Raw genomic sequence first — 19,548 nt, 5'->3', positions numbered from 1 at the left:
GTAGATTCAATTTGATAGGCAGCAGCTAAAACGTAAACGCAAGTAATATCCACTATACATAACTGTGTATTATATAGTAATTGCTTTGTGTTTTCCCTGAATTGTGGGATCACCCAATTTGTTTGAGTCCTTTTTACTTTATTCAATATATTTTTCATATAAAAAAAGGCCATTTTTTAAATAATAACAACAAAAATGTAACAGTGTAATATACAGATGACCTATTTTCCAAGTAATAACAATAAAGAAATCTAGATTTACATAGTGCTTCAAGTTTAGACAATCTCGAGGCGTTTCAACAAAGAGAAAATCAAGGAATAAACTATGAACCTAAACTAACTGTCCACATACGACATAGATACGACAACCAAGAACATTACTGCACCATTTTCTGGCAAATTTATGGTGCTAGACACTTGGTCATAACTCACAGCGTGCCTCAAATGATGGAGGTATCTAGGCTAAACAAAAGTAGCAGTTATCCAGTAGTTTTTGCCGAATACTGAAGGAGTCAGTAGACAATTAATTATCTAACTTTCTAAATGCTCTACAATGGTTCTCACATGCTTTGTATAAATGTCAGCTGATGGAAGAAAATTTTGATAACCGTGGAGCTTGAAAAGAAAAATAATGTTCACTACCAACAAACATGCAAAATACTAAGAATAAGTAAATATAATCAGAACGATTTATAATTCTATTCTCGTGGCGTTGCTTGGCATCAGAGAGTGGGCGTGAGAATGTAACAGCAGGTTCTTATCCAACCTCTTTCAGCTGTTTATTAAAAAATATCGTATATAAACATATGTTTAATAATATGAATGATAAAATCTTTTCGTTAAAGTGAAATTGCATTCTGATTGGCATCTATGTTATGCAGTGATTTGGCACGTAGCTTAGCATGTACTAATTTTTACGCTTATTTTGATGTTATTAATGTCTACGAACTGTTTATATTCAGGTTATAATACTTCAGACTGTAGATGATAAACACTTTCTTAAGGCCAATGTCCAGATATGTTGTGTACCCAAAAAAAAATTTGCTATCAACTTATAATATAGTTAAATATCATAATAATATGTACTTTCTGAATTTCTGTGATATATTTGAAAATTTTTTTAAATAGTTACTTCAAAGCTGATTATAATAAATTTCCCATTTAAGCACGTGGACCACATAAGCATAGGTGACAAAGGACGATGCACTTATTTTACTTGGAAACTATATGTTTGAAATTTATAAATTACCATCTCACCAATTATTATCAAAATTATTATATTATTATTGTTTAATATATGCTACTATGAAATAGTGTAAAATTTAATATTTGTATAAAAAAATTTGTATTTTAATCTGTTAAAAAAAATTAAGATGGCATTAGCAAAACCGGGGGTCACATTCTCCCTTCCTAAATCCACTCCTGCTGCGTGATGTATTATGTACCCATTCATTTTTTAAAGTGTTAGTAACAATTAAATTTTTCCTATAAATGAATTTATTCACATAATTGCTGAACATGAATGAATTAAGTTTGAAATTTTGAATCATAATGGCGTGCGTAATTATGATGCTGTCTCATACTATCTTTGTCTAATTGTAGGCACCTAGATAACAAGGCTTTTAAATAATAATACCGATCTGTAATGATAAAAAGGACAGCCAGTAATCCATTGCCTTTACGGTAGTCACTGTTTCCTACCTTTCTATTCAAATATATAAGATTGGGAATCTAAAATCAGGTAATATGTTAAGTACGATAATCGTTTTTATCTCCTAAGCATTAATTACCATACCGGTCATCTAGAATTTTTAAAAAGAATTTCTCGCCGTGAGATGCATCGTGTGTAGTCATTCATTTGCGAAAAGTTAGTAACAACCCCATTTGTTCCTACCCACACTCCCGATTATCTGAATTCTCTTTATTGATTCTTTCAACCAATTAACGCTTATATTCATATCACCTAATAACATGCGTCTCCCATGGGTATTCACACCTAGGAATTTGTGCATCCGATGTCCAACATCATTCAAAAACTTGAGCTAATTACGCAGACCCTACTGGTTGTGTGCCTATGGCTCACGAGCTATACTATCACATTAGAATCGACTCATGCCGGTCCAGGGCAATCAACTGCAGTATTCCTGGATGCTAACACAGGCAGCAGAGCAAGACATCTCTGAGACCATGGAAAGTGACTTTTGACCCATTTTGTAAATAAATTCACGGCTTAAGTTTCAGACAATATTATACATACACTTATTAGTCTTATGAGCGTTTGAAATTGATAGAGGTCCACTATTATGAATAATATAAGATTGACGTATTACTGTTGTTATTATTATTGATATGTTCCTAAATAATAGTTACTCTTTGGTGTCAGACACAACAGCTCTTAAGGTTTTGAGGAGAATCAAATACTTAACTTTATAGTATTACATAGTTATTAATATTACACTATTTACCTATATTACTAACATTACACATTATTGATTATCAATTAGAAAGAGTACTATTGATCATAATTCTTTCATTTTCTAATTTTAAACTATGTTACTGATTTATGTTTTATGCAAATGTAATTTTATTGCCTTTTTATCTATCTTATAATTCTTTTATTTTATCTATTATTTTTATTTGCAGTTATCAGTGTTTAAAAAAGGCCAGTCTATGTGTTTAAAAAAGGCCTGTCTATATTTATTTGGGTAGATAGAAACCAAGAAGGCAACCAAAGGCTGAAATATTTGCTTTTATAACATTTCTACCTCAGTTGTATTCTGGTCTTCTTTTTATTATGTTCAAATGCATAATAGGTAATAATATGTTATATATTCATGGCAATGATGATATTTTATACTACTGCATAATATATTAGTGAAGTTGATGGAACTTACCGTAGCATTTTCTAGACATGCCAATAAATGATGATGCTGAGCTTCATATGAACTAACTTTATTCTGCATTTCTTCTTGTGAACAACCACTCTGCAAAAAACAGGAGAAAACTGACTATTGAAAACAATGCATTTTATATACATCAAAATTAATGCATTTTATAATACATAACAACATAATCCAATGAAAAAATCCTGGCAATATAACATAATAATAGAAAATAAACTGATAAGAAGATGACACATTTGGGATTAATGTAAAATGTAGTTAGATTTATGCAGTGCTTATACCAAAACGCTTGAGGCATGGACCAGCTTGCATAGTAACTCCATTCTAATAAGTGTCACTTTCTGTTCGTGTTACTTGGTAAAACCAGGGTCAGCTACTCTTGTCTGTCCACAACAAGAGGCTGTATGGACCAGTAAACCGGGGTAACCCCCCTACTTGTCTTAAAAGATGTACTGGCTCTATTAAATTCCACAAGTCAAATTATGTAGATTAGGCCTAAGGTTTATAATCCCTTTTTGAGAAGACTTGTTCCACCAGCGAGTGTGCTGCTTGAACCATCCCCAATATTATGGCTGTAGGTTGTGACATCCCTGCCTAAACCACTTGGCATTCTAACTTGTCTACTACCATAGATAGTGGCTGGCCATAAAAAAAAATTTTCTCATCCTTCACAGCCAAAATAATGTATCTTCTTTCTGGGATGTCCCAAGTAGGATTATATACTATATAATTATATAACTAAATAATTATGTCACTAAATGTGACTGGATTGGACAGATTATTAGAGGAGGACTTATATACTGGACTATAGAAAGCAGAAATGAAAGAGATGAAGAAAAACAATAATTGTGGTGTTGGACATCCTGCAATAAAAAAATGGAAAAGACCAATACACCAATTGTATAATCCTCTGAGGTATTTACAGTACTTTTATGAACATATGTCCAAGTGGTAACTGACCTATGGTATAATGTCTTGTAACAGTACGCTAAATTGGTTGATGTGTCAACAAAAATTATATTGTAAGTAACTACAAATAACAAATTGTGTACAATTAACACAAGTTTAACAGTTAACATAGAGGGATGTAGTTATGATGGGCGGGGCCACCTAGCCTTGAAGTTTTTTTTACCCAGTCTAAAGCTAATTTCATGGCCATCCACCCACCCTTATCAACCCACTTTTCCATCCTTAAAATCCACTCTTATTAAGAGTTTAATAATGTTATCACACACCCACACTTAAAATGTCTATCACCCACAATTAAGGTTCTACACCTACAACCCTGAACATGTATCCATTAATGTAAGTTTAACAATTTTATTCTTAATAATAATATACATTGTACAATGTTTTAAAAATGATTTGAGGCAGTATAATAATTTTATTTCTTTTTCTGCAATATGCCAAGTAATAATTTCATAAATAGCCAATTATATTCATTATTATAAAAATAATTATTCACACAACTGAAGAAATAAACCATAATAAATTTAACACTTTATCTAATATACAAATTGAAAATGAAAACGGTTGATTATCATCTTTGACATTTCAATACAAATACTGACTTTTATTACAATGTGGAAGGCATCGTTAGACGTATTTTTATAACCTTTTTTACACTTCTTGTCGAACCAGTTAAAACTCAAACATACTCACATTAACAAAACCGTGAAATCAATATTACAATGCAATTGATTTTTGCTTTGGCTGTGCTATGAAGTACTGAGGTGTGTATGACTTGTAATTTTGGCATGATGGCAACCGTGCACAAGGTTATGTGCACGGTCCAAAAGATAACATACTAAAAAGTGAAAATATTTAAAGGTGTTGGGTTCAAATCTTTAAGGAGGAGATATGCTGTTCTAAAAAAATTGGAAAGGTCTGATTCATAGCAAATAGGTTAAGAACCTATAATTAAAAATTAAAGAGTTTTAATTCAATTAAGATGGTCGTGATTATTATGATTATGATGCTAGATACTGACAATGATGATAATGATTCTGATCATTAGTTTATGATTTGATGATTGATGATTTATTTTGTGATGATGACGATAATGAAAATAATAATAATGATAATTAAATAGGATTGGATTTATTCGGTGTAAACACCAAGGATAGCCCACGAAAATTTAGAAGACATATTTCCAGTGGGGTCCTTCTGGTGGTAATTGGACAGTACACCAGGAGACAATCCCCTACTGTTTTCCGAAGAGTGTACTGCGTTCTTTAACGTGCACATGGGCCATTAATGCACACGGGACCAACAGCTTAAAGCTCTCGTCCGAAAGACGGTGCGCTATTGTAACTTGTATTTCAGCCCTCCAGCTGAAACACAAGGAGAGGCAGCGATGGGAATTGAACGGTGCACCTAAAGATTTCCACGGTTCGGCGTACGCACAGTGGCTACCTCCAGATTAGCCGAGTGAGCTAAGCTGCTCTCTCTAAATAAACAATATTAAAGATGATGATGTTAATAATGACAATGAATACAATGTAATTGTAAAGATAGATAAAATTCTTGATTTAATTGTCATTATGAATAGTGATCAATAACATTGGACAATATTATTAATTAATAACCATTAATAAAAATTGTGTTCAATGACTTAAGACAAGACTATTAATTATACATAAGATATAACCACATTACTATCTCTGCCATTATAATTACTATTATAATCTGCTCTTAAGCTAAACACAGTACAGCAAAACATGAAAATGATGTTGAGCACTAACATCAGGTGTTCTTGATTAATTATCAACAAGGTCAGATATAGTATGAAAGATATAGTAAGAACATTAGCCCACGCATTAGCTACAAAACTATAGCGTCAACTGTTCCATATTTCTAATAATTGATCAAACAGTAAGCAATATTGTACTGTAAAAATGATTTTTCAAGTTTTTACATGGGAGTCATCCATATTAACCTTGGGGGAAAAGATCGAATTGGGAATTGGCTGAGGACAGAGGAGATTTGCCATCAAATAATGAAGAAAAGTCCAACCCACGATCAAAATGGACATGGACTCAAAATGTTTATGATGATGATGGTAATGATGATGATGACAGTGTATGCACTATAACATACCACAAAAGTCTAATGAATTATCAGACAGTGTATAATTAAATATAAACAACCTAAACTGAGCTAAATATCTCAAATTTATTAAAATATGATGCCTGTAAAAAAAATCTTTGAGTGAACTAATCTCAACCTTTATATCATTTCATCACATCAGACTTTCATGAACCAGAACATTTCAATGTTTCTAAAGTGTCTTGAGAATGATTTTGATTGATAACATTGTCCTTAACTTTCCTTCAGTTGTTGCTATGCTGTTCCAATTGATTCATTAAACATACTGTGAAATTTTTAGGAAAGCTTTCTAGTATATTTAGTAATACATCAAAGACATAGAAAGGCAGGTAATTTGTTTGATCAGATAAGTGACATGCTTAAATATGATCATAACATCACATTACAACCATATATAGGCAAGTCATAACTATATATGAGCATAAAACAGTTTTTTTTGTCAAAGAAAATTTGATAGTCTGGAAGGACTTAAAACATAATAAAGTTTGATCAAACATAATCTGTTTGAGTCAGGCAGACAGTTTTTATTTGACTTATGGGACTATAGTGTATTAATATCACTGGTACTAACACAGACAGCCATCTTTTTCCAAGACATTTGGCAGACATTGACTTGACGTTGTCATATACTAAATTAATGGAATAATGAATTTGAAGCAAACCAAAAGCAACGCTGTTATTATTATAAAAGAGGACAACAATATAGTAATTGATGCTTTTAATTTGTGTGTAATAATAATAAAGATAAATAACGCACAAAATGCCATGAGCTCTTTCTGTGCTAATCACATTATTGCCGAATTCCACTGCAACAAATGTCTATGGATGGAACACACCATATAATTGCAGTAGCAATTAGCACATTGGTGGCTGAACCTACTACGTCCCCACTCTTAGGCACTTAGGAAAAGTGCCTTCTGAAGGACACATGCAAAATTCACAGCGATGGTTTGAACATTTGACCTCTAACAGCCTGATCACAAGTGCTGCATCAACCATATAATGTACATATTGTACGTTTTTTTTTAGGTATCATTTGCAGTTTAGCTCAAAGCTAAAATAATAACTTAACATAGAACTCACAAACTTAAAACAACTTCATATGTTTGCGATTCTATATCATTGATTAATCATTCCAAAACATGATTTATTACGACCCCTGGAAGTCCGGGATATTCTTGTACATTTCCCATGTCTCGTGAGGATGACAAACAAAATTACCCATTCGACAAAAAGAAGACAATTGAAATGACAACATTACAAATAGTGTACTAAATTAGGAACTGTCCCCTTAATATGAAATATCCTGCAAGATATTCTTAAGGAATGTTCAACAGATTCAAATAATGTGAATGCATACAGGTATCCAGAATAATTAATTACAGAATAATAAATTATATTCATGAATCATAGTTATCAATGTTGTTTTATATTATTGCAAAGTTTAAACAACTTTATATACTTCAATTAGTTATTGTATTGTATTTTTGTAATGTTAATGTTGTTATATTGTTACCTTCAAATATGTATATTTAACACAGGGCTGAAAATTAACCTGCAAACCATAGTGGCCAGCAAGGAAAAAATTATACTGGCCCTTCCAAAGTTAAACTGGTCCTAATTAATTTTACGGTCCGAAATATAATTTTACAAAAAAACGAAAACAATAAAACCAGCAAGATGACATTGGTTTAATCATTTTTTTTAGCCAATTAAGTCTGTCTTTACCAAAATCACTAGTCCAAGCAAGGTGGATGGAACCATAGTGTCTCTAGAAAACCCATATTTTATGCATTTTTAGCATAATCATGTATTAGGACAGAAAGTCCAAACAATTAAGGATTATTCAAATTTGGCTTGGGTCTGATCGTCTTAAAATGGGCCCAATCGCCTGTCACCCAAAACATTTTCACCGGGATGATCAAGAACTTACGATCTGGGCATATGCCTGGCCTTGGCATAGCCGTTGGAAGCATTTTGCAAGTGGTCTGGCCATTATAGTGAGGGGGTGGTGCGGGGGGTCGGGAGTAGTATGACCACTTGACAAATTTGGTAGTAAATGAAGAGTGGAGACCCGCTATCTCTATCCACAGCTACAGAATTTTGAAGTTAGTTGAGGTCTGAGGGCATAATAATCATATCAACTCTAGCCCCACCATGGTTGGTAAACAACTTGTTTGGCGCCTATGAATGTCCGGAAACAGATGCTGGCAACCTAGATCCGCTTTCCCTTCCCCTCAAGGGGCAGCCACAATATATAAAGTTAGCATGGATGAGAGTCTATGTTGGAAATATGGCACCTCTGGATGCCATGAAATAGCAGCTGTTAAAGCTGTAGAAAATAATATTGTTAAAAATTTAATTTCTCATCATTGCCATAAGTAGATAAATTGAGTTGCTTATTCCTCCAGAAGAGCAAGAAATATGAATATATAATGCATAAACCAAAAATGAATATAACATACTGTAATTGTATTTACACGATGTGGAGGGTATTCAGCTATGAAAAATATACACAATATACAATAAGTAAAACACAGGATACTATTTGCCACACAAATGGACCTGCAGCCTACATGTTATGAACATAGTACTCGTGCAATTTTAATTAAATTTTCTTGCAAAATTCAGCCTGGAACAAAAAAAGTTAAGTGCTGTGTTTGCTTCTGGTAGGCCTTATACCGATTACACATTAATTTTAGTCAACCTTCGGTATATTCATGCAGAAGGATCATGCACGTATACTTCCATGGAGAGATCTACACTGGTAAGAAATAAATAACAGAGTACTAACATTAGGGTGATCCAGTTAGTGAGTGGAGAGGAGCAAAATGCCGCTAAATCATTTTTGAAATTATACTTGCCCATTTTTAAGTAACATCAAAATGATCAACTTGAACATAAACATTTGTGTATTTAAAAAAGTTTACCCATCGTTTTACAAAGAAAAATGATAGAAACATGTCTAATAAAAATGATTCAGTCTTATATAAAAGTGGTTTTCAGGGACTGATTTCAGGTGTCTTCACTAAAATGGAAAAAAAACAAAAAAAAAAACTAACCCATCTCTAACAAATTCAGAATGTTTGCATGTTTTTAATACTGTCTTATTAAATTTCTTGCTAAAGTCAGCTGACCATGGGTATTACCGTGACAACCAATGTACTATAAGATGTGTTGAGAAAGCTCATTAAAACACATCTCCCTCGAGTAGGTTCTCCCAACCTGTCATCTTCAAGAGAAGGAATGAACACAGCAATCTATCTATTCAACACGTCAGTGGCGGATCCAGTAATACAAAATAGAGGGGCCCAGGGAGGTATTTTGAAAGTTGGTAGGTCCAGACCGCTTTAGCCCTGCCATCGCTGGGGCCGAGTGCAAAATTTTATGATCATAGCACGTCTAGATGTTTACAGTCGCATATCCACATCAAGTAATTTTAGTACTATTTATTTATTATGTAATCAGCACACATAAGCAAATATAAAAATTGACCAGTGAGGTGCTGAGAACCCAACATAAGATATGGGTATCCTCTAAAGCGCCTGTCCAAAATAAATACCATATTGTAAACAGAACTAACAATTCTTTACAGAACCATGTATAGAAAACATACTCCAAATAAGGTAAGACTCATCATTGTGATTCAATATTTCAATCTCGTATTAGATCATCATCAGGAATATATATATACTCCAGTATTTATATAACCATGTTATCAAAATGACTGGATCATTTGGAATAAATAAATAAATATTATATAGTATGAATTTCCATAGTAATAGTATATATATCGGAAGTCTTGAACAGAGGTAAATTTGAGGTTATTAGCAACAGATGCAACGTTACATTTCAAGAGTACTTCTTATTCGCAAGTTTAAGAAAAACACCTGCACCTCATAGAATCTACATTAATATACGCCATCAAATTTACTTCAACACTTAAATAAAACTTGTGAAATCTGAAACTATTCTTCCCCATCTTTTCCTAGTTAGATCGGAGATAGTTTGGTATTAATTATAGTTGGAAATCTCCTGTGTTTTGCATCGAACGAATGCCTGATCTAGTTACAGCCGTGTGTCTTCACCTTTGAATCATCAGCATTGATATTGTATCCGGACGTCTCTGTTGTATTGATCCGTCGACGCCTTTAAGAAGCCATTCGTGTTCTTGCCCTAACAACTTTACCAATTAGACTAATCAGTGTTATTGTATGCATGTTTATTATCGCTTAAAATCGTAGTCTAAACCAACGGGTCTATTCAAATTTGTTTATTTCAAATACACAAACAAAAGCGATATACTATGTAATTATTATTACTATCCAATTCTCATCACAAACTGATGATGGCAATTAATTCAAGTGGCTTTTGTAGGGTGTAATCAACTTTGCGATGTCTTCCAACTTCTGTTAGTTCCATATATATACAGTGGCGCATCCAAGATTTTGGGGGTTGGGCTAAATAGAAATATTTAGTCCACTGGACATTACACAAGGTACAAAACTACAGACAGAGCATATTGTTGCCTATACACCACAAATTGGTTGTTAATAACGAAAGCAACTTGCTTTGCCATTTATTTGTTAGTCTCATACATTTTACAATGGTGCATCCAGAATTTTGAAAAGGGGGCCTTATCTTATCGAGGCTTAGGGCGTGGAGTTTTAGTTGTGAGAAAAAGTCCTACAGTGTCAGGAATTGAACTCAGGCCCCTGGAATTAGAAAACAAGCACCTTAACCACTAAGCTATTCAACTCTACTCTCTATATAAATTAATTCAAACTTTTTATTGGCTATATTTAACATGACATCTGGAGATATTAGTAATTCCAGACTAAAGTTACAACAGTACAAGGAAATGTACTTTCCTTGGCTCCTCGTCCTAATTACATGTTGATTGTCATGGAAACCGTCCATAATGGGATGGTTTTGACGCATGTAAAAAGCTTTTAAATTAAACAGAAATTTTTTGTGAATTATATTTAACTACATTAAAATATACTTAGTTGGTTGAACTATTTTCACATCTTGATGTCAATGAATTTGGCAGCGATTCAACGAAATACTTTACTACTACTAGAGGCTTAGTGTCCCAAACGTGGTCAGCTTTGGACTAATAACTGTTGTACAGTATAATTCAGTTTTTTTTTTACTTGTGGAGTTTTATCAGACATACAAACTTTTAATTCCTTTTTATAAATGTGATCTAAACAGTTGATTATAGCGCCCTCAATAGTTATGCCCCAATTTTCTTAAACTGTATTGGGACAGTTGCCAAATGAGTTATTGCAGAAAATTTTAATGAGCGGAATCCGAAATAATAATACTTATATAGAATAACCCTTCCAGCATATCCCAGATCAGCAGATATTCAGAGGGCTCTTCTAAATAAATTAAAAATATGATTATCAATAAACCAAGTCAGTGGCAGATCGAGTAATTTGAAATAGAGGGGGCCCAGTAAGGGATTTTCGCAGAGAAAAGGCCTACACACCTAAGCCCCTACCTTGATTGGGGCTGAATTACGAAACTTTATGACTATGGCACCTCTAGTTTGACGGAAATGGTACTCTCAGGCGTAAATCTGATTATAATTATATTTTTTTATTATTTCTTAAATATAATTTTGAAAAAGAGTCTAGGACCACCTGGGCCCTCCCTTGTTAAAAGCTGTTTTCTCAAAACTAACATGACTAATATCCAATGAATTAAATATTCATAACATTGCAAATACTCAAACAATTTCCATCAAATAAACATTGCTTTAAAGAATAATTCATACAGAATCGAAAAATACCAAAATGTCAATTTTTTATTTTTCCTGCAAATGGTTGGTTTTGCCAGAGCCACATATTTTTGGTTTAACAGTAAACCTAATTACAAATCCCTTAATTATGAGCCTTAGGAAATGGAGTTATTTTTGGTTGCGAGAAAAATCTGTTAATACCATGACAAGAACTGAACTCGGGATAGATCCTGATATTGGAAGCTAAGCATTAACCACCAAGCTATATAATGCCACTCCTATCGTGTACCGAAGTTGACACTTTGGTTTCACTGAATGCCACTTGAACCGAATGCAACCCATTGTCATGCCGTAAACTTTTAGTTCCATTTAATAGACGATGTTATTGAATTCAACGATGCTGAATTTTAATTGAATAGCATTAATATTATGTTACAATCTGTGTCACTATACTTTAAAATTAGGTCAAACTTAGAATACAATAGATGTAACTTGAATAAATAAATCTATATTAAACTACAATTTAACATAGCAGACAGTGTTTCGGAGTCACCATACTCATATTCTAATAGATGTATACTACAGTTTAAATACATATTTACATTTTTTTTTTCAAACAGATTTATTTGCACACATGTTTTCATACTATATATGTGTTTCTGAAATGCTGTATTTCAAAATGCATATTATTATTATATTTATTATATTAAAATAGAACAAAAAATTAATGAGACCCTCAGGGGAAGTCCACTCTAAATCAAATTATAATCATAAATGCAATTACTTGTTCCTTTCTTTTGACACTTAAGTCTTATAAACGAAGTATAATTAACAATTAATTTTTAATTATCAAAATGACATTATCATTATCTTATTAATTGTATGTGAAATCAAATCTAATTATATCATCCTATAATAGCTTCATAGATTTAAATGTTTATTTTTGGTTTAAACATCTATGTGTTTAAGGGCCTGTTTCTACTGGAAAGAAATAATCGAATAAAAATCGCTTTTTCGACAAATCGCTTTTATTCTCACAGTAGAAACGGGACCAGTTTGAAAAAAGCGATAAAAAAAAATCGATTAAAAACACGCAATGGATAGCGTGTTTGAACGGCAAATAACCGATTTTGGCTGTGCACCTTTTAGCTGCAACACAAAAAAAGCGATTATTCAGGTGAAATGTGACCTCCAGGTTAATCTGCAAAGACTAGATCGTATTAGGCGCAAACTTTAAAACAAATTTGTCCTCTTGTTCATGTCCTAGGTCTACAACGTTAACAAACATGAAGAGTGACCGTGACGAATTCGTTTTGTAATAATTTTGTGGGGGATGAAGGATATTGGGCCTAGGACTCTCTGCTCTTTTGGGCTTACCGTTGTCCTCGTTTGGTCGTTGTTTATAATTGCCGAAAGCATTTGCCTTCTCTCCCCACATCTTATTCCTCGTCATCATGACAGGAATGAGAAAGATACTATCCATCCTATATAGTTAGGAAAACAACGTGTTGTATAAACAAAATGGTGATGTAATTTCCGTCACGAAAACCAATTTTCGAAAAATCAAAAATGCAGTTGCAATGCCAACAGGCTGTCTGGTACTCATTAAAAAAACGGTTTTAAAAAATTGATTATTTTGTGTTTATCAGTAGAAACACACCCTAAATGCATAACCTTGATAATCTAATTATAGGTATATCTTCAGAATAGACTTTCTGAGCCCTCTTTGTGTCACAACATTTGTTGAATCTAAATTAAATGTATAAAGTTTAAAATGTCTTCTATTTATAAAATATTCAAAACATGATCACAGGGATCTCAAGTTGGAAAAAGCCGTATCCGGGAAATCTGGTGAAATGAGCTTATTTGATACCCGGCAATAACTTCTGTGAGACAACTGATAGTAAAGTTAAAAAAAACAAAAAACATACAAATATTATGAATTTGCAGAAAAGGAGTTATTTTCTGGGATATTCTTGCTTGTTTGGGTGTGGGAGGCCGACCAAATTTCTGGAGACTTGATACCCCTGTGGGTGTCAAATAAATAAAAAATAAAAAACATTAAAAAGATTAAAGTACATTACAAATATCATGATAAGGGTCTGGTATTGAGCCTAACTACACAGACAAATATCTGGAGTGGAGTCTAATGTAAGCGAATTATAGCACATCACATTTGTAACACATGCTAAAAGAAATGCTGCTACCATATGGTGCGCGACAACCAAGTGGACACCTGCTAACGTAGGATTTCAACTGGGATAAATACTTAAAAAACAGAATTATGCAAACTTAGTGTCGGGCCATGTAATATGAATATTAAATAGGAAAAAAAAAATTACTTGGTCACTAGATTTGCTAATGCATAAATAAATCAAAATACTTCAAATAATCATTTTTAATCAACAACAATTATTAAATAAGTATTAGTAATGAATAGAAATTATTTTAAATATTAAAATGTTAAAAATTATCTATATAAATATGTATTATGTAAGTTATATATGTATGATGAATATGTGCATTATGTATGAATGAATTAATATATGCAAATTAGGTATGAATATATTTATATATAATTTACATATACATTAATTAATTTATAATGTATGGATTTTTAATTATCTTTTGCATGTATGTATGTATAAATGGACATTAATATGTATTAATATACATATATTGTATGTTCCTATTTTACACAAAATAGCAAGAATTATGTGGCCTTGACGGTCTATTCACAAACCCAGGTAACATAAGACTTGTCTACCATTTATTTCCATGAAATACGATACGTTCCCAGACAATCATAGTTAAGATCCAAACCATTTTCATAGTATATATTCATTTCTGAGCAAATCTGTACGGAAGTTTTCGCTCATGAATATGCGTTAAACTTACATGCATGGACCGTATCAAACTTGTAATGATAGTGTTGAAAGTATGATCAATTAATGGAGATGAGGAATTAAAATTCCTATTCAAGTAAATCGTTTTGACAGGGATTCGAGTGAATGACGTCAATGAGATAGGCAAGTTGTTCACTTGATGAGATCGTAAATACCTACATTGGGCCAATAGAGGAGGGAGTCAATCATTGGAAGAGAAAACCTCACCTTATAGTCTGCAAGCAAAGAAATTCATTGTCGTCATCGTCATGGTCGTATCAGACGACTCTAATTTTATCGGTAAAAGGTGCATGTTTATAGTCTGTAACAATGTTGTAAACAACTTAGAACAAAGGCTTAGGGAATTATAAAATCAACTTTTTTTTTTCACATAAATTCTTTATTTGTTTTTTGATTCTATCTTCTTTAATAAGGAAGAAGCCACATCAGTATTAAACACTGCTTTACTCTGTGGACCTTTAGGCGAGACTTATTTTATACCTAAAACTTATTTTTTTTACACATCGTCAGAGGAGGGCAAAAAAAAAAATAAAATAAAATGAAATTTAGACTTATTATTTAGCAACTAGTTTTGTCAAAAACATCCGAGATGGAGAAAATAACAAAAAAAAAAAAAAAAATGATTGAATGATTGTTGAATGTAAACAGTGTAGTATCGAGATGGTAAAATGCTTTAAATTTATATAATGGGGCAGATATATACATATCTTATTTTTTGGGATTTTAAGGGAGCGGCGGGCGTAATAAAAATAAAGAAAAACTTTTATTTTTGTCTGAAATTTCCATTTTTTTTTTGTAGTGGCGGGTGTGCTAATTGGCCAAATATAAAATTTTATTTTTATTCGAAATAATCCATAATGGTGGGTGGCGCGGTTCGCGAAACAAGGTATAAAAAAGGTCCCAAGGACTATATCAAATGATGACATCACATCATGACCATATATAAGCACATCATGCCTATATATGGGTATACAGTTTACTCTCGAAAGATATTTGATGACCTAGACAAAGCTTTATAGCAATAAAACACAGTTGTTTTTTGTCATGAGAAAAAAAAATCTGTGAGCTGGCAAGGATTTAAATCCAGGGCCTTAGAATTAGAAAGCAAACATCCTGAAGATCTTCCTAACACTTAAATCACATTTTGTAACTCACTATAAAGCTAGATACACATGATACCAAACATTGATTTGTCAGAGAAAAAAATGTTTGATCATACATGTTTGATGAAGTAGAGCACTGTCCAACATAAATATAGTACACATGCAATTGTTGCATCAGATATCTTTAAGATCTGTTCAGATTATCAAATTTTCTTTAACAGAAATCAGATGTATGCCATAATCATGATGTGCCTATATATGGTCATGATGTGATATCATTATGACCATATTTAGGCATAGCACATGTTTTTGTCAAATAACATTTTATAGTCTACACAAGGTTTGTAATCCACTGGAACAATACTGAATTGAAATTGAATAGATTCCATTTATGCAAAGAGTAAGAATCAACAACATATTAATTTCTATCACATCTTGTTTGTTTTGTCTGATAAACAAAAAGGTGATGGTACTATATGGCCAGTGTACCATCAAAATGATCAAATCACCTATTGTATTAAAAGCCAAAATGAGATTGTAAAGTATTTTCATGCCAATTCAAGGGAAATGGAAATATTAACATTAAAGCTATCATTTGAGTAAACAAATTGATTATACAATTGAAAGAATTAATAAAGCTATATTTATATAGATTATCTTACTTTGCCATATTCTGAAATGTGTACATTTAGTTATTTTGATATAGTCTACTTAGTTATATAAGTTTCATTATTTTCCTGATCCATTGTATTCAGTACACTTAATTAAAAATAATTTGAATTAGTTTATTTGTTATATGTATTTGGGATAATAAACACTTACAAAATAATACAATATATTTAGGCCTAAAATATGCAGATGAGTTTAAAAACCTAAATGACATAAATTAAATTTGGATTTGAGAACAACAGTAGTATTAAAAAGAATAATGTTATTCATAACTTCAAATATATCAAAATTCAATTTGTCAAAAAATTTACAAATTATCAGAAAACAATTAAATAAATATTACTACTTTCAAAAAAGATCTACACATGTTACAAAAAGTTTGTTTATAATATTAATCATTGAGAAACGGGAAATGTTTTGTTACCAAATCCATCAAATAGAACTTTATGAATTAACGGCCAGTAACCTAAAACCATTCCAATTATCACTTTCATTACACATAAGAAGGTCGCACAACAGCAGTATGATCAAGCCCGTGGCGCAACAAACCAAACGCTATAAAAGTGGCTATATCAATGACCTGATATATTAAGTCCATTATCATCCCAAACATTTTGATTTCATGTAAACATCCTGCACTGTGCATCTTGTGATTGCTCGCGGACAGTTGTGTATTTACGCACCACTGCATGAACTTGTGAACGAAGCGTCCTTAACAATGTTACAAGTTATTTCAGGTTAATGCGTGCTTGCCTTGTCACTTTGGATGTTCAGCCAGGGAACACCTTTTTCCTGTCTTGCTGTTGTAATGCATATATTTAAATTACAAATGGCTAATTCCTATTTCTATCTTTCAAAGTACTATTAACATAAAGGCATCTTCAACAATGATTTGAGTAAGCTTTTGAGAACCATACCATCTATTACTAGTTTTTGTATGTTTTTAAATATTTTGTGATATTTTAGCTGGAACTGAATACCAATCATAATTCAGTCGCATGATATTACCATGTAATTACCTAATACTGTATTAAATTGCTATATTTTCAAGAATATTAATATAATGAGCTGTTCTCGCTCTCTCCCATCTCTGTTGTATTTCTTGCGGTAACGTATCCATGAGGTGGCGAAAGAGGTGCTTTCAAAGAGCACATGGGCCATAGTAATAAAATTTAACTTTTATACTGAAAGATAGTATTAAAAAAAATTAATTCTTATTCACTGCATATCTTAAAATAAGTTTGAAATTTATGCAACAAAATATCATTAATTAATGATAATAATAACATTATCAGATAATAGTAATAATAATTTGTCTTAAGTATCATCTGTCAGATGTTCAATTTTCAGATTAACGCATTGGGCAAAAATATTTGCCTCACCTGTCAACCCCAATCTAGGCTTAACGAGTTCTAGCAACCTTATGCTCATCAGCACTGCAACAGATGCTTGTGTTCAGGCCCTATAACCTGACAATCAGCTGATCTAACCAGCACGGTGATCATTCACTGACCTTGTCTATTTGCACGCTGTGATCACAATATCTTCGCTAGGCTAACTATATTTCCTACTGTAGCTCTCGGCATGTTTTTCTATAAGACGTTGGCAAATATTTGGCTAAGAAATACTTGCAGAACGAAATTGAATCAGGAGGAGGTGAAATTGATCAAATGGCAAGGGACCATTTGAAGAAGAATAAATCACATTTCTGATATCGAAACAAATTATCAAACACACGGTTAGTAGTAATTGCACACTAAAGTAATGCTCAAATTATTCATAATTATATTACTAAAATTGATTTTTTTTTGTGGAACAAGATACTCCTTTGGTACAATTATCTGTCTCATAAAATAAAGCAATTTGTCTTGAATTAAAATATGTTGTACAGAAGTGGCTAAGATTACGTTTATGAAGCTATGATAAGCAAATATGGAAGATAATTAAATTTTATTACCTACTTGACCTATTTGGGGATATTCAACCAGGAAAATGTAAAAAAACCACTTTATTTAAATTCTGTGAATTTTGTTATGTATTTTTATTACCATACCATAAATAAAACAGCAAATACTTTACTACTTTCCAAGATTATTACACTATCAGGATATATCAATAGTTTTCGATAGATATACTGACAATGCCATAAACCTCGTGGCTATGAGAAGCCACGGCCCTCCACAACTTTCAGACACTGAATTCATTGTCAGACAATAGCATAATGGACCTGTACTAAGGCTATGCTCAGACACAACAACTTACACTAGCGCAACATAGATTGATTGTTGTTAACTTGTGCGCTGCGTAGCGAACGCCAGTATATCACTGGCATACGGTAATCCAACAACAGACCCCAGATTAATATACGACACTGAGTTATGACAGTCATGCATCAATGATCTGGAACTCAGCCAAGATTTGACCAACCACAATAAGCCTAGATGTAAATAGAAAATAAAGCGCGCTACTACGAATATGAATATTTTGTGCGAATACTTGAGCTAGCTTTGTTAAGTGTCCAGTCCGGACATCTTGCTAGTTACGCCACAGATTAATGTACATCTGGCGTATCTCTAAGGTCTGAACGTAGTCTCTGTTTGACCCCTTGGATTATTTTGCTAAGGTCCAGTGTAAAAACATAAGCAAACATGTGCATTCGTGTTTGTTGGACACGCACGTATTCCTGGCCTCGTTCTGATTGGTCTGTTAAGTTTGATTGACACTCCTGAAAGGTGTATTAACGCACGAACTAATGACCAAAAATGGAGACTTCAACTGCAGAAAATCGTTCTTATTTGGCTATCTATCCTGATGTCAAAATAGGCAAATGTTCTAGATGTTTTATTCATTTGACATGCGTTCAAGATGCAGACGGTATTTAATGAATTTAATCAAACTTACACCCATATTTTCTTTCTAGAATGCATGAAAAATAAACCAAGTGTTTTAGTTTTAAAGTACAAAGTATAATGGATAGCAAGGGATTAAACCATAAACCATAATTACTGTATCAATTATTACCACATGTACAGAGCCCTCTATAGCATATCCAATTCATGTTATCGCTCATACTATTTGTAGTATAATAAATATTTGTTGTTTTTGTCAATA

At 32.5% G+C, this 19,548-nt stretch overlaps 1 protein-coding gene across 1 annotated transcript in view; it reads right to left on the bottom strand.

Moving 5' to 3' along the window:
* LOC117111050 (potassium voltage-gated channel protein Shal-like) overlaps positions 1-19,548 on the bottom strand; it is a 58,838-nt gene that overhangs the window by 12,034 nt on the left and 27,256 nt on the right. The window contains exon 3 of the mRNA XM_033253936.1: positions 2,894-2,983. Within this exon, the coding sequence (XP_033109827.1) occupies positions 2,894-2,983 (90 nt within the window). The remainder of the gene's footprint in view (positions 1-2,893; positions 2,984-19,548) is intronic.

Source organism: Anneissia japonica, unplaced genomic scaffold, assembly GCF_011630105.1.
Source record: "Anneissia japonica isolate Jap-2015-1 unplaced genomic scaffold, ASM1163010v1 scaffold1511_len2985839_cov193, whole genome shotgun sequence".
Taxonomy (NCBI): domain Eukaryota; kingdom Metazoa; phylum Echinodermata; class Crinoidea; order Comatulida; family Comatulidae; genus Anneissia; species Anneissia japonica.
Note: the sequence above shows the minus strand (reverse complement) of the source record. Positions and strands in the feature narration are given on the sequence as shown.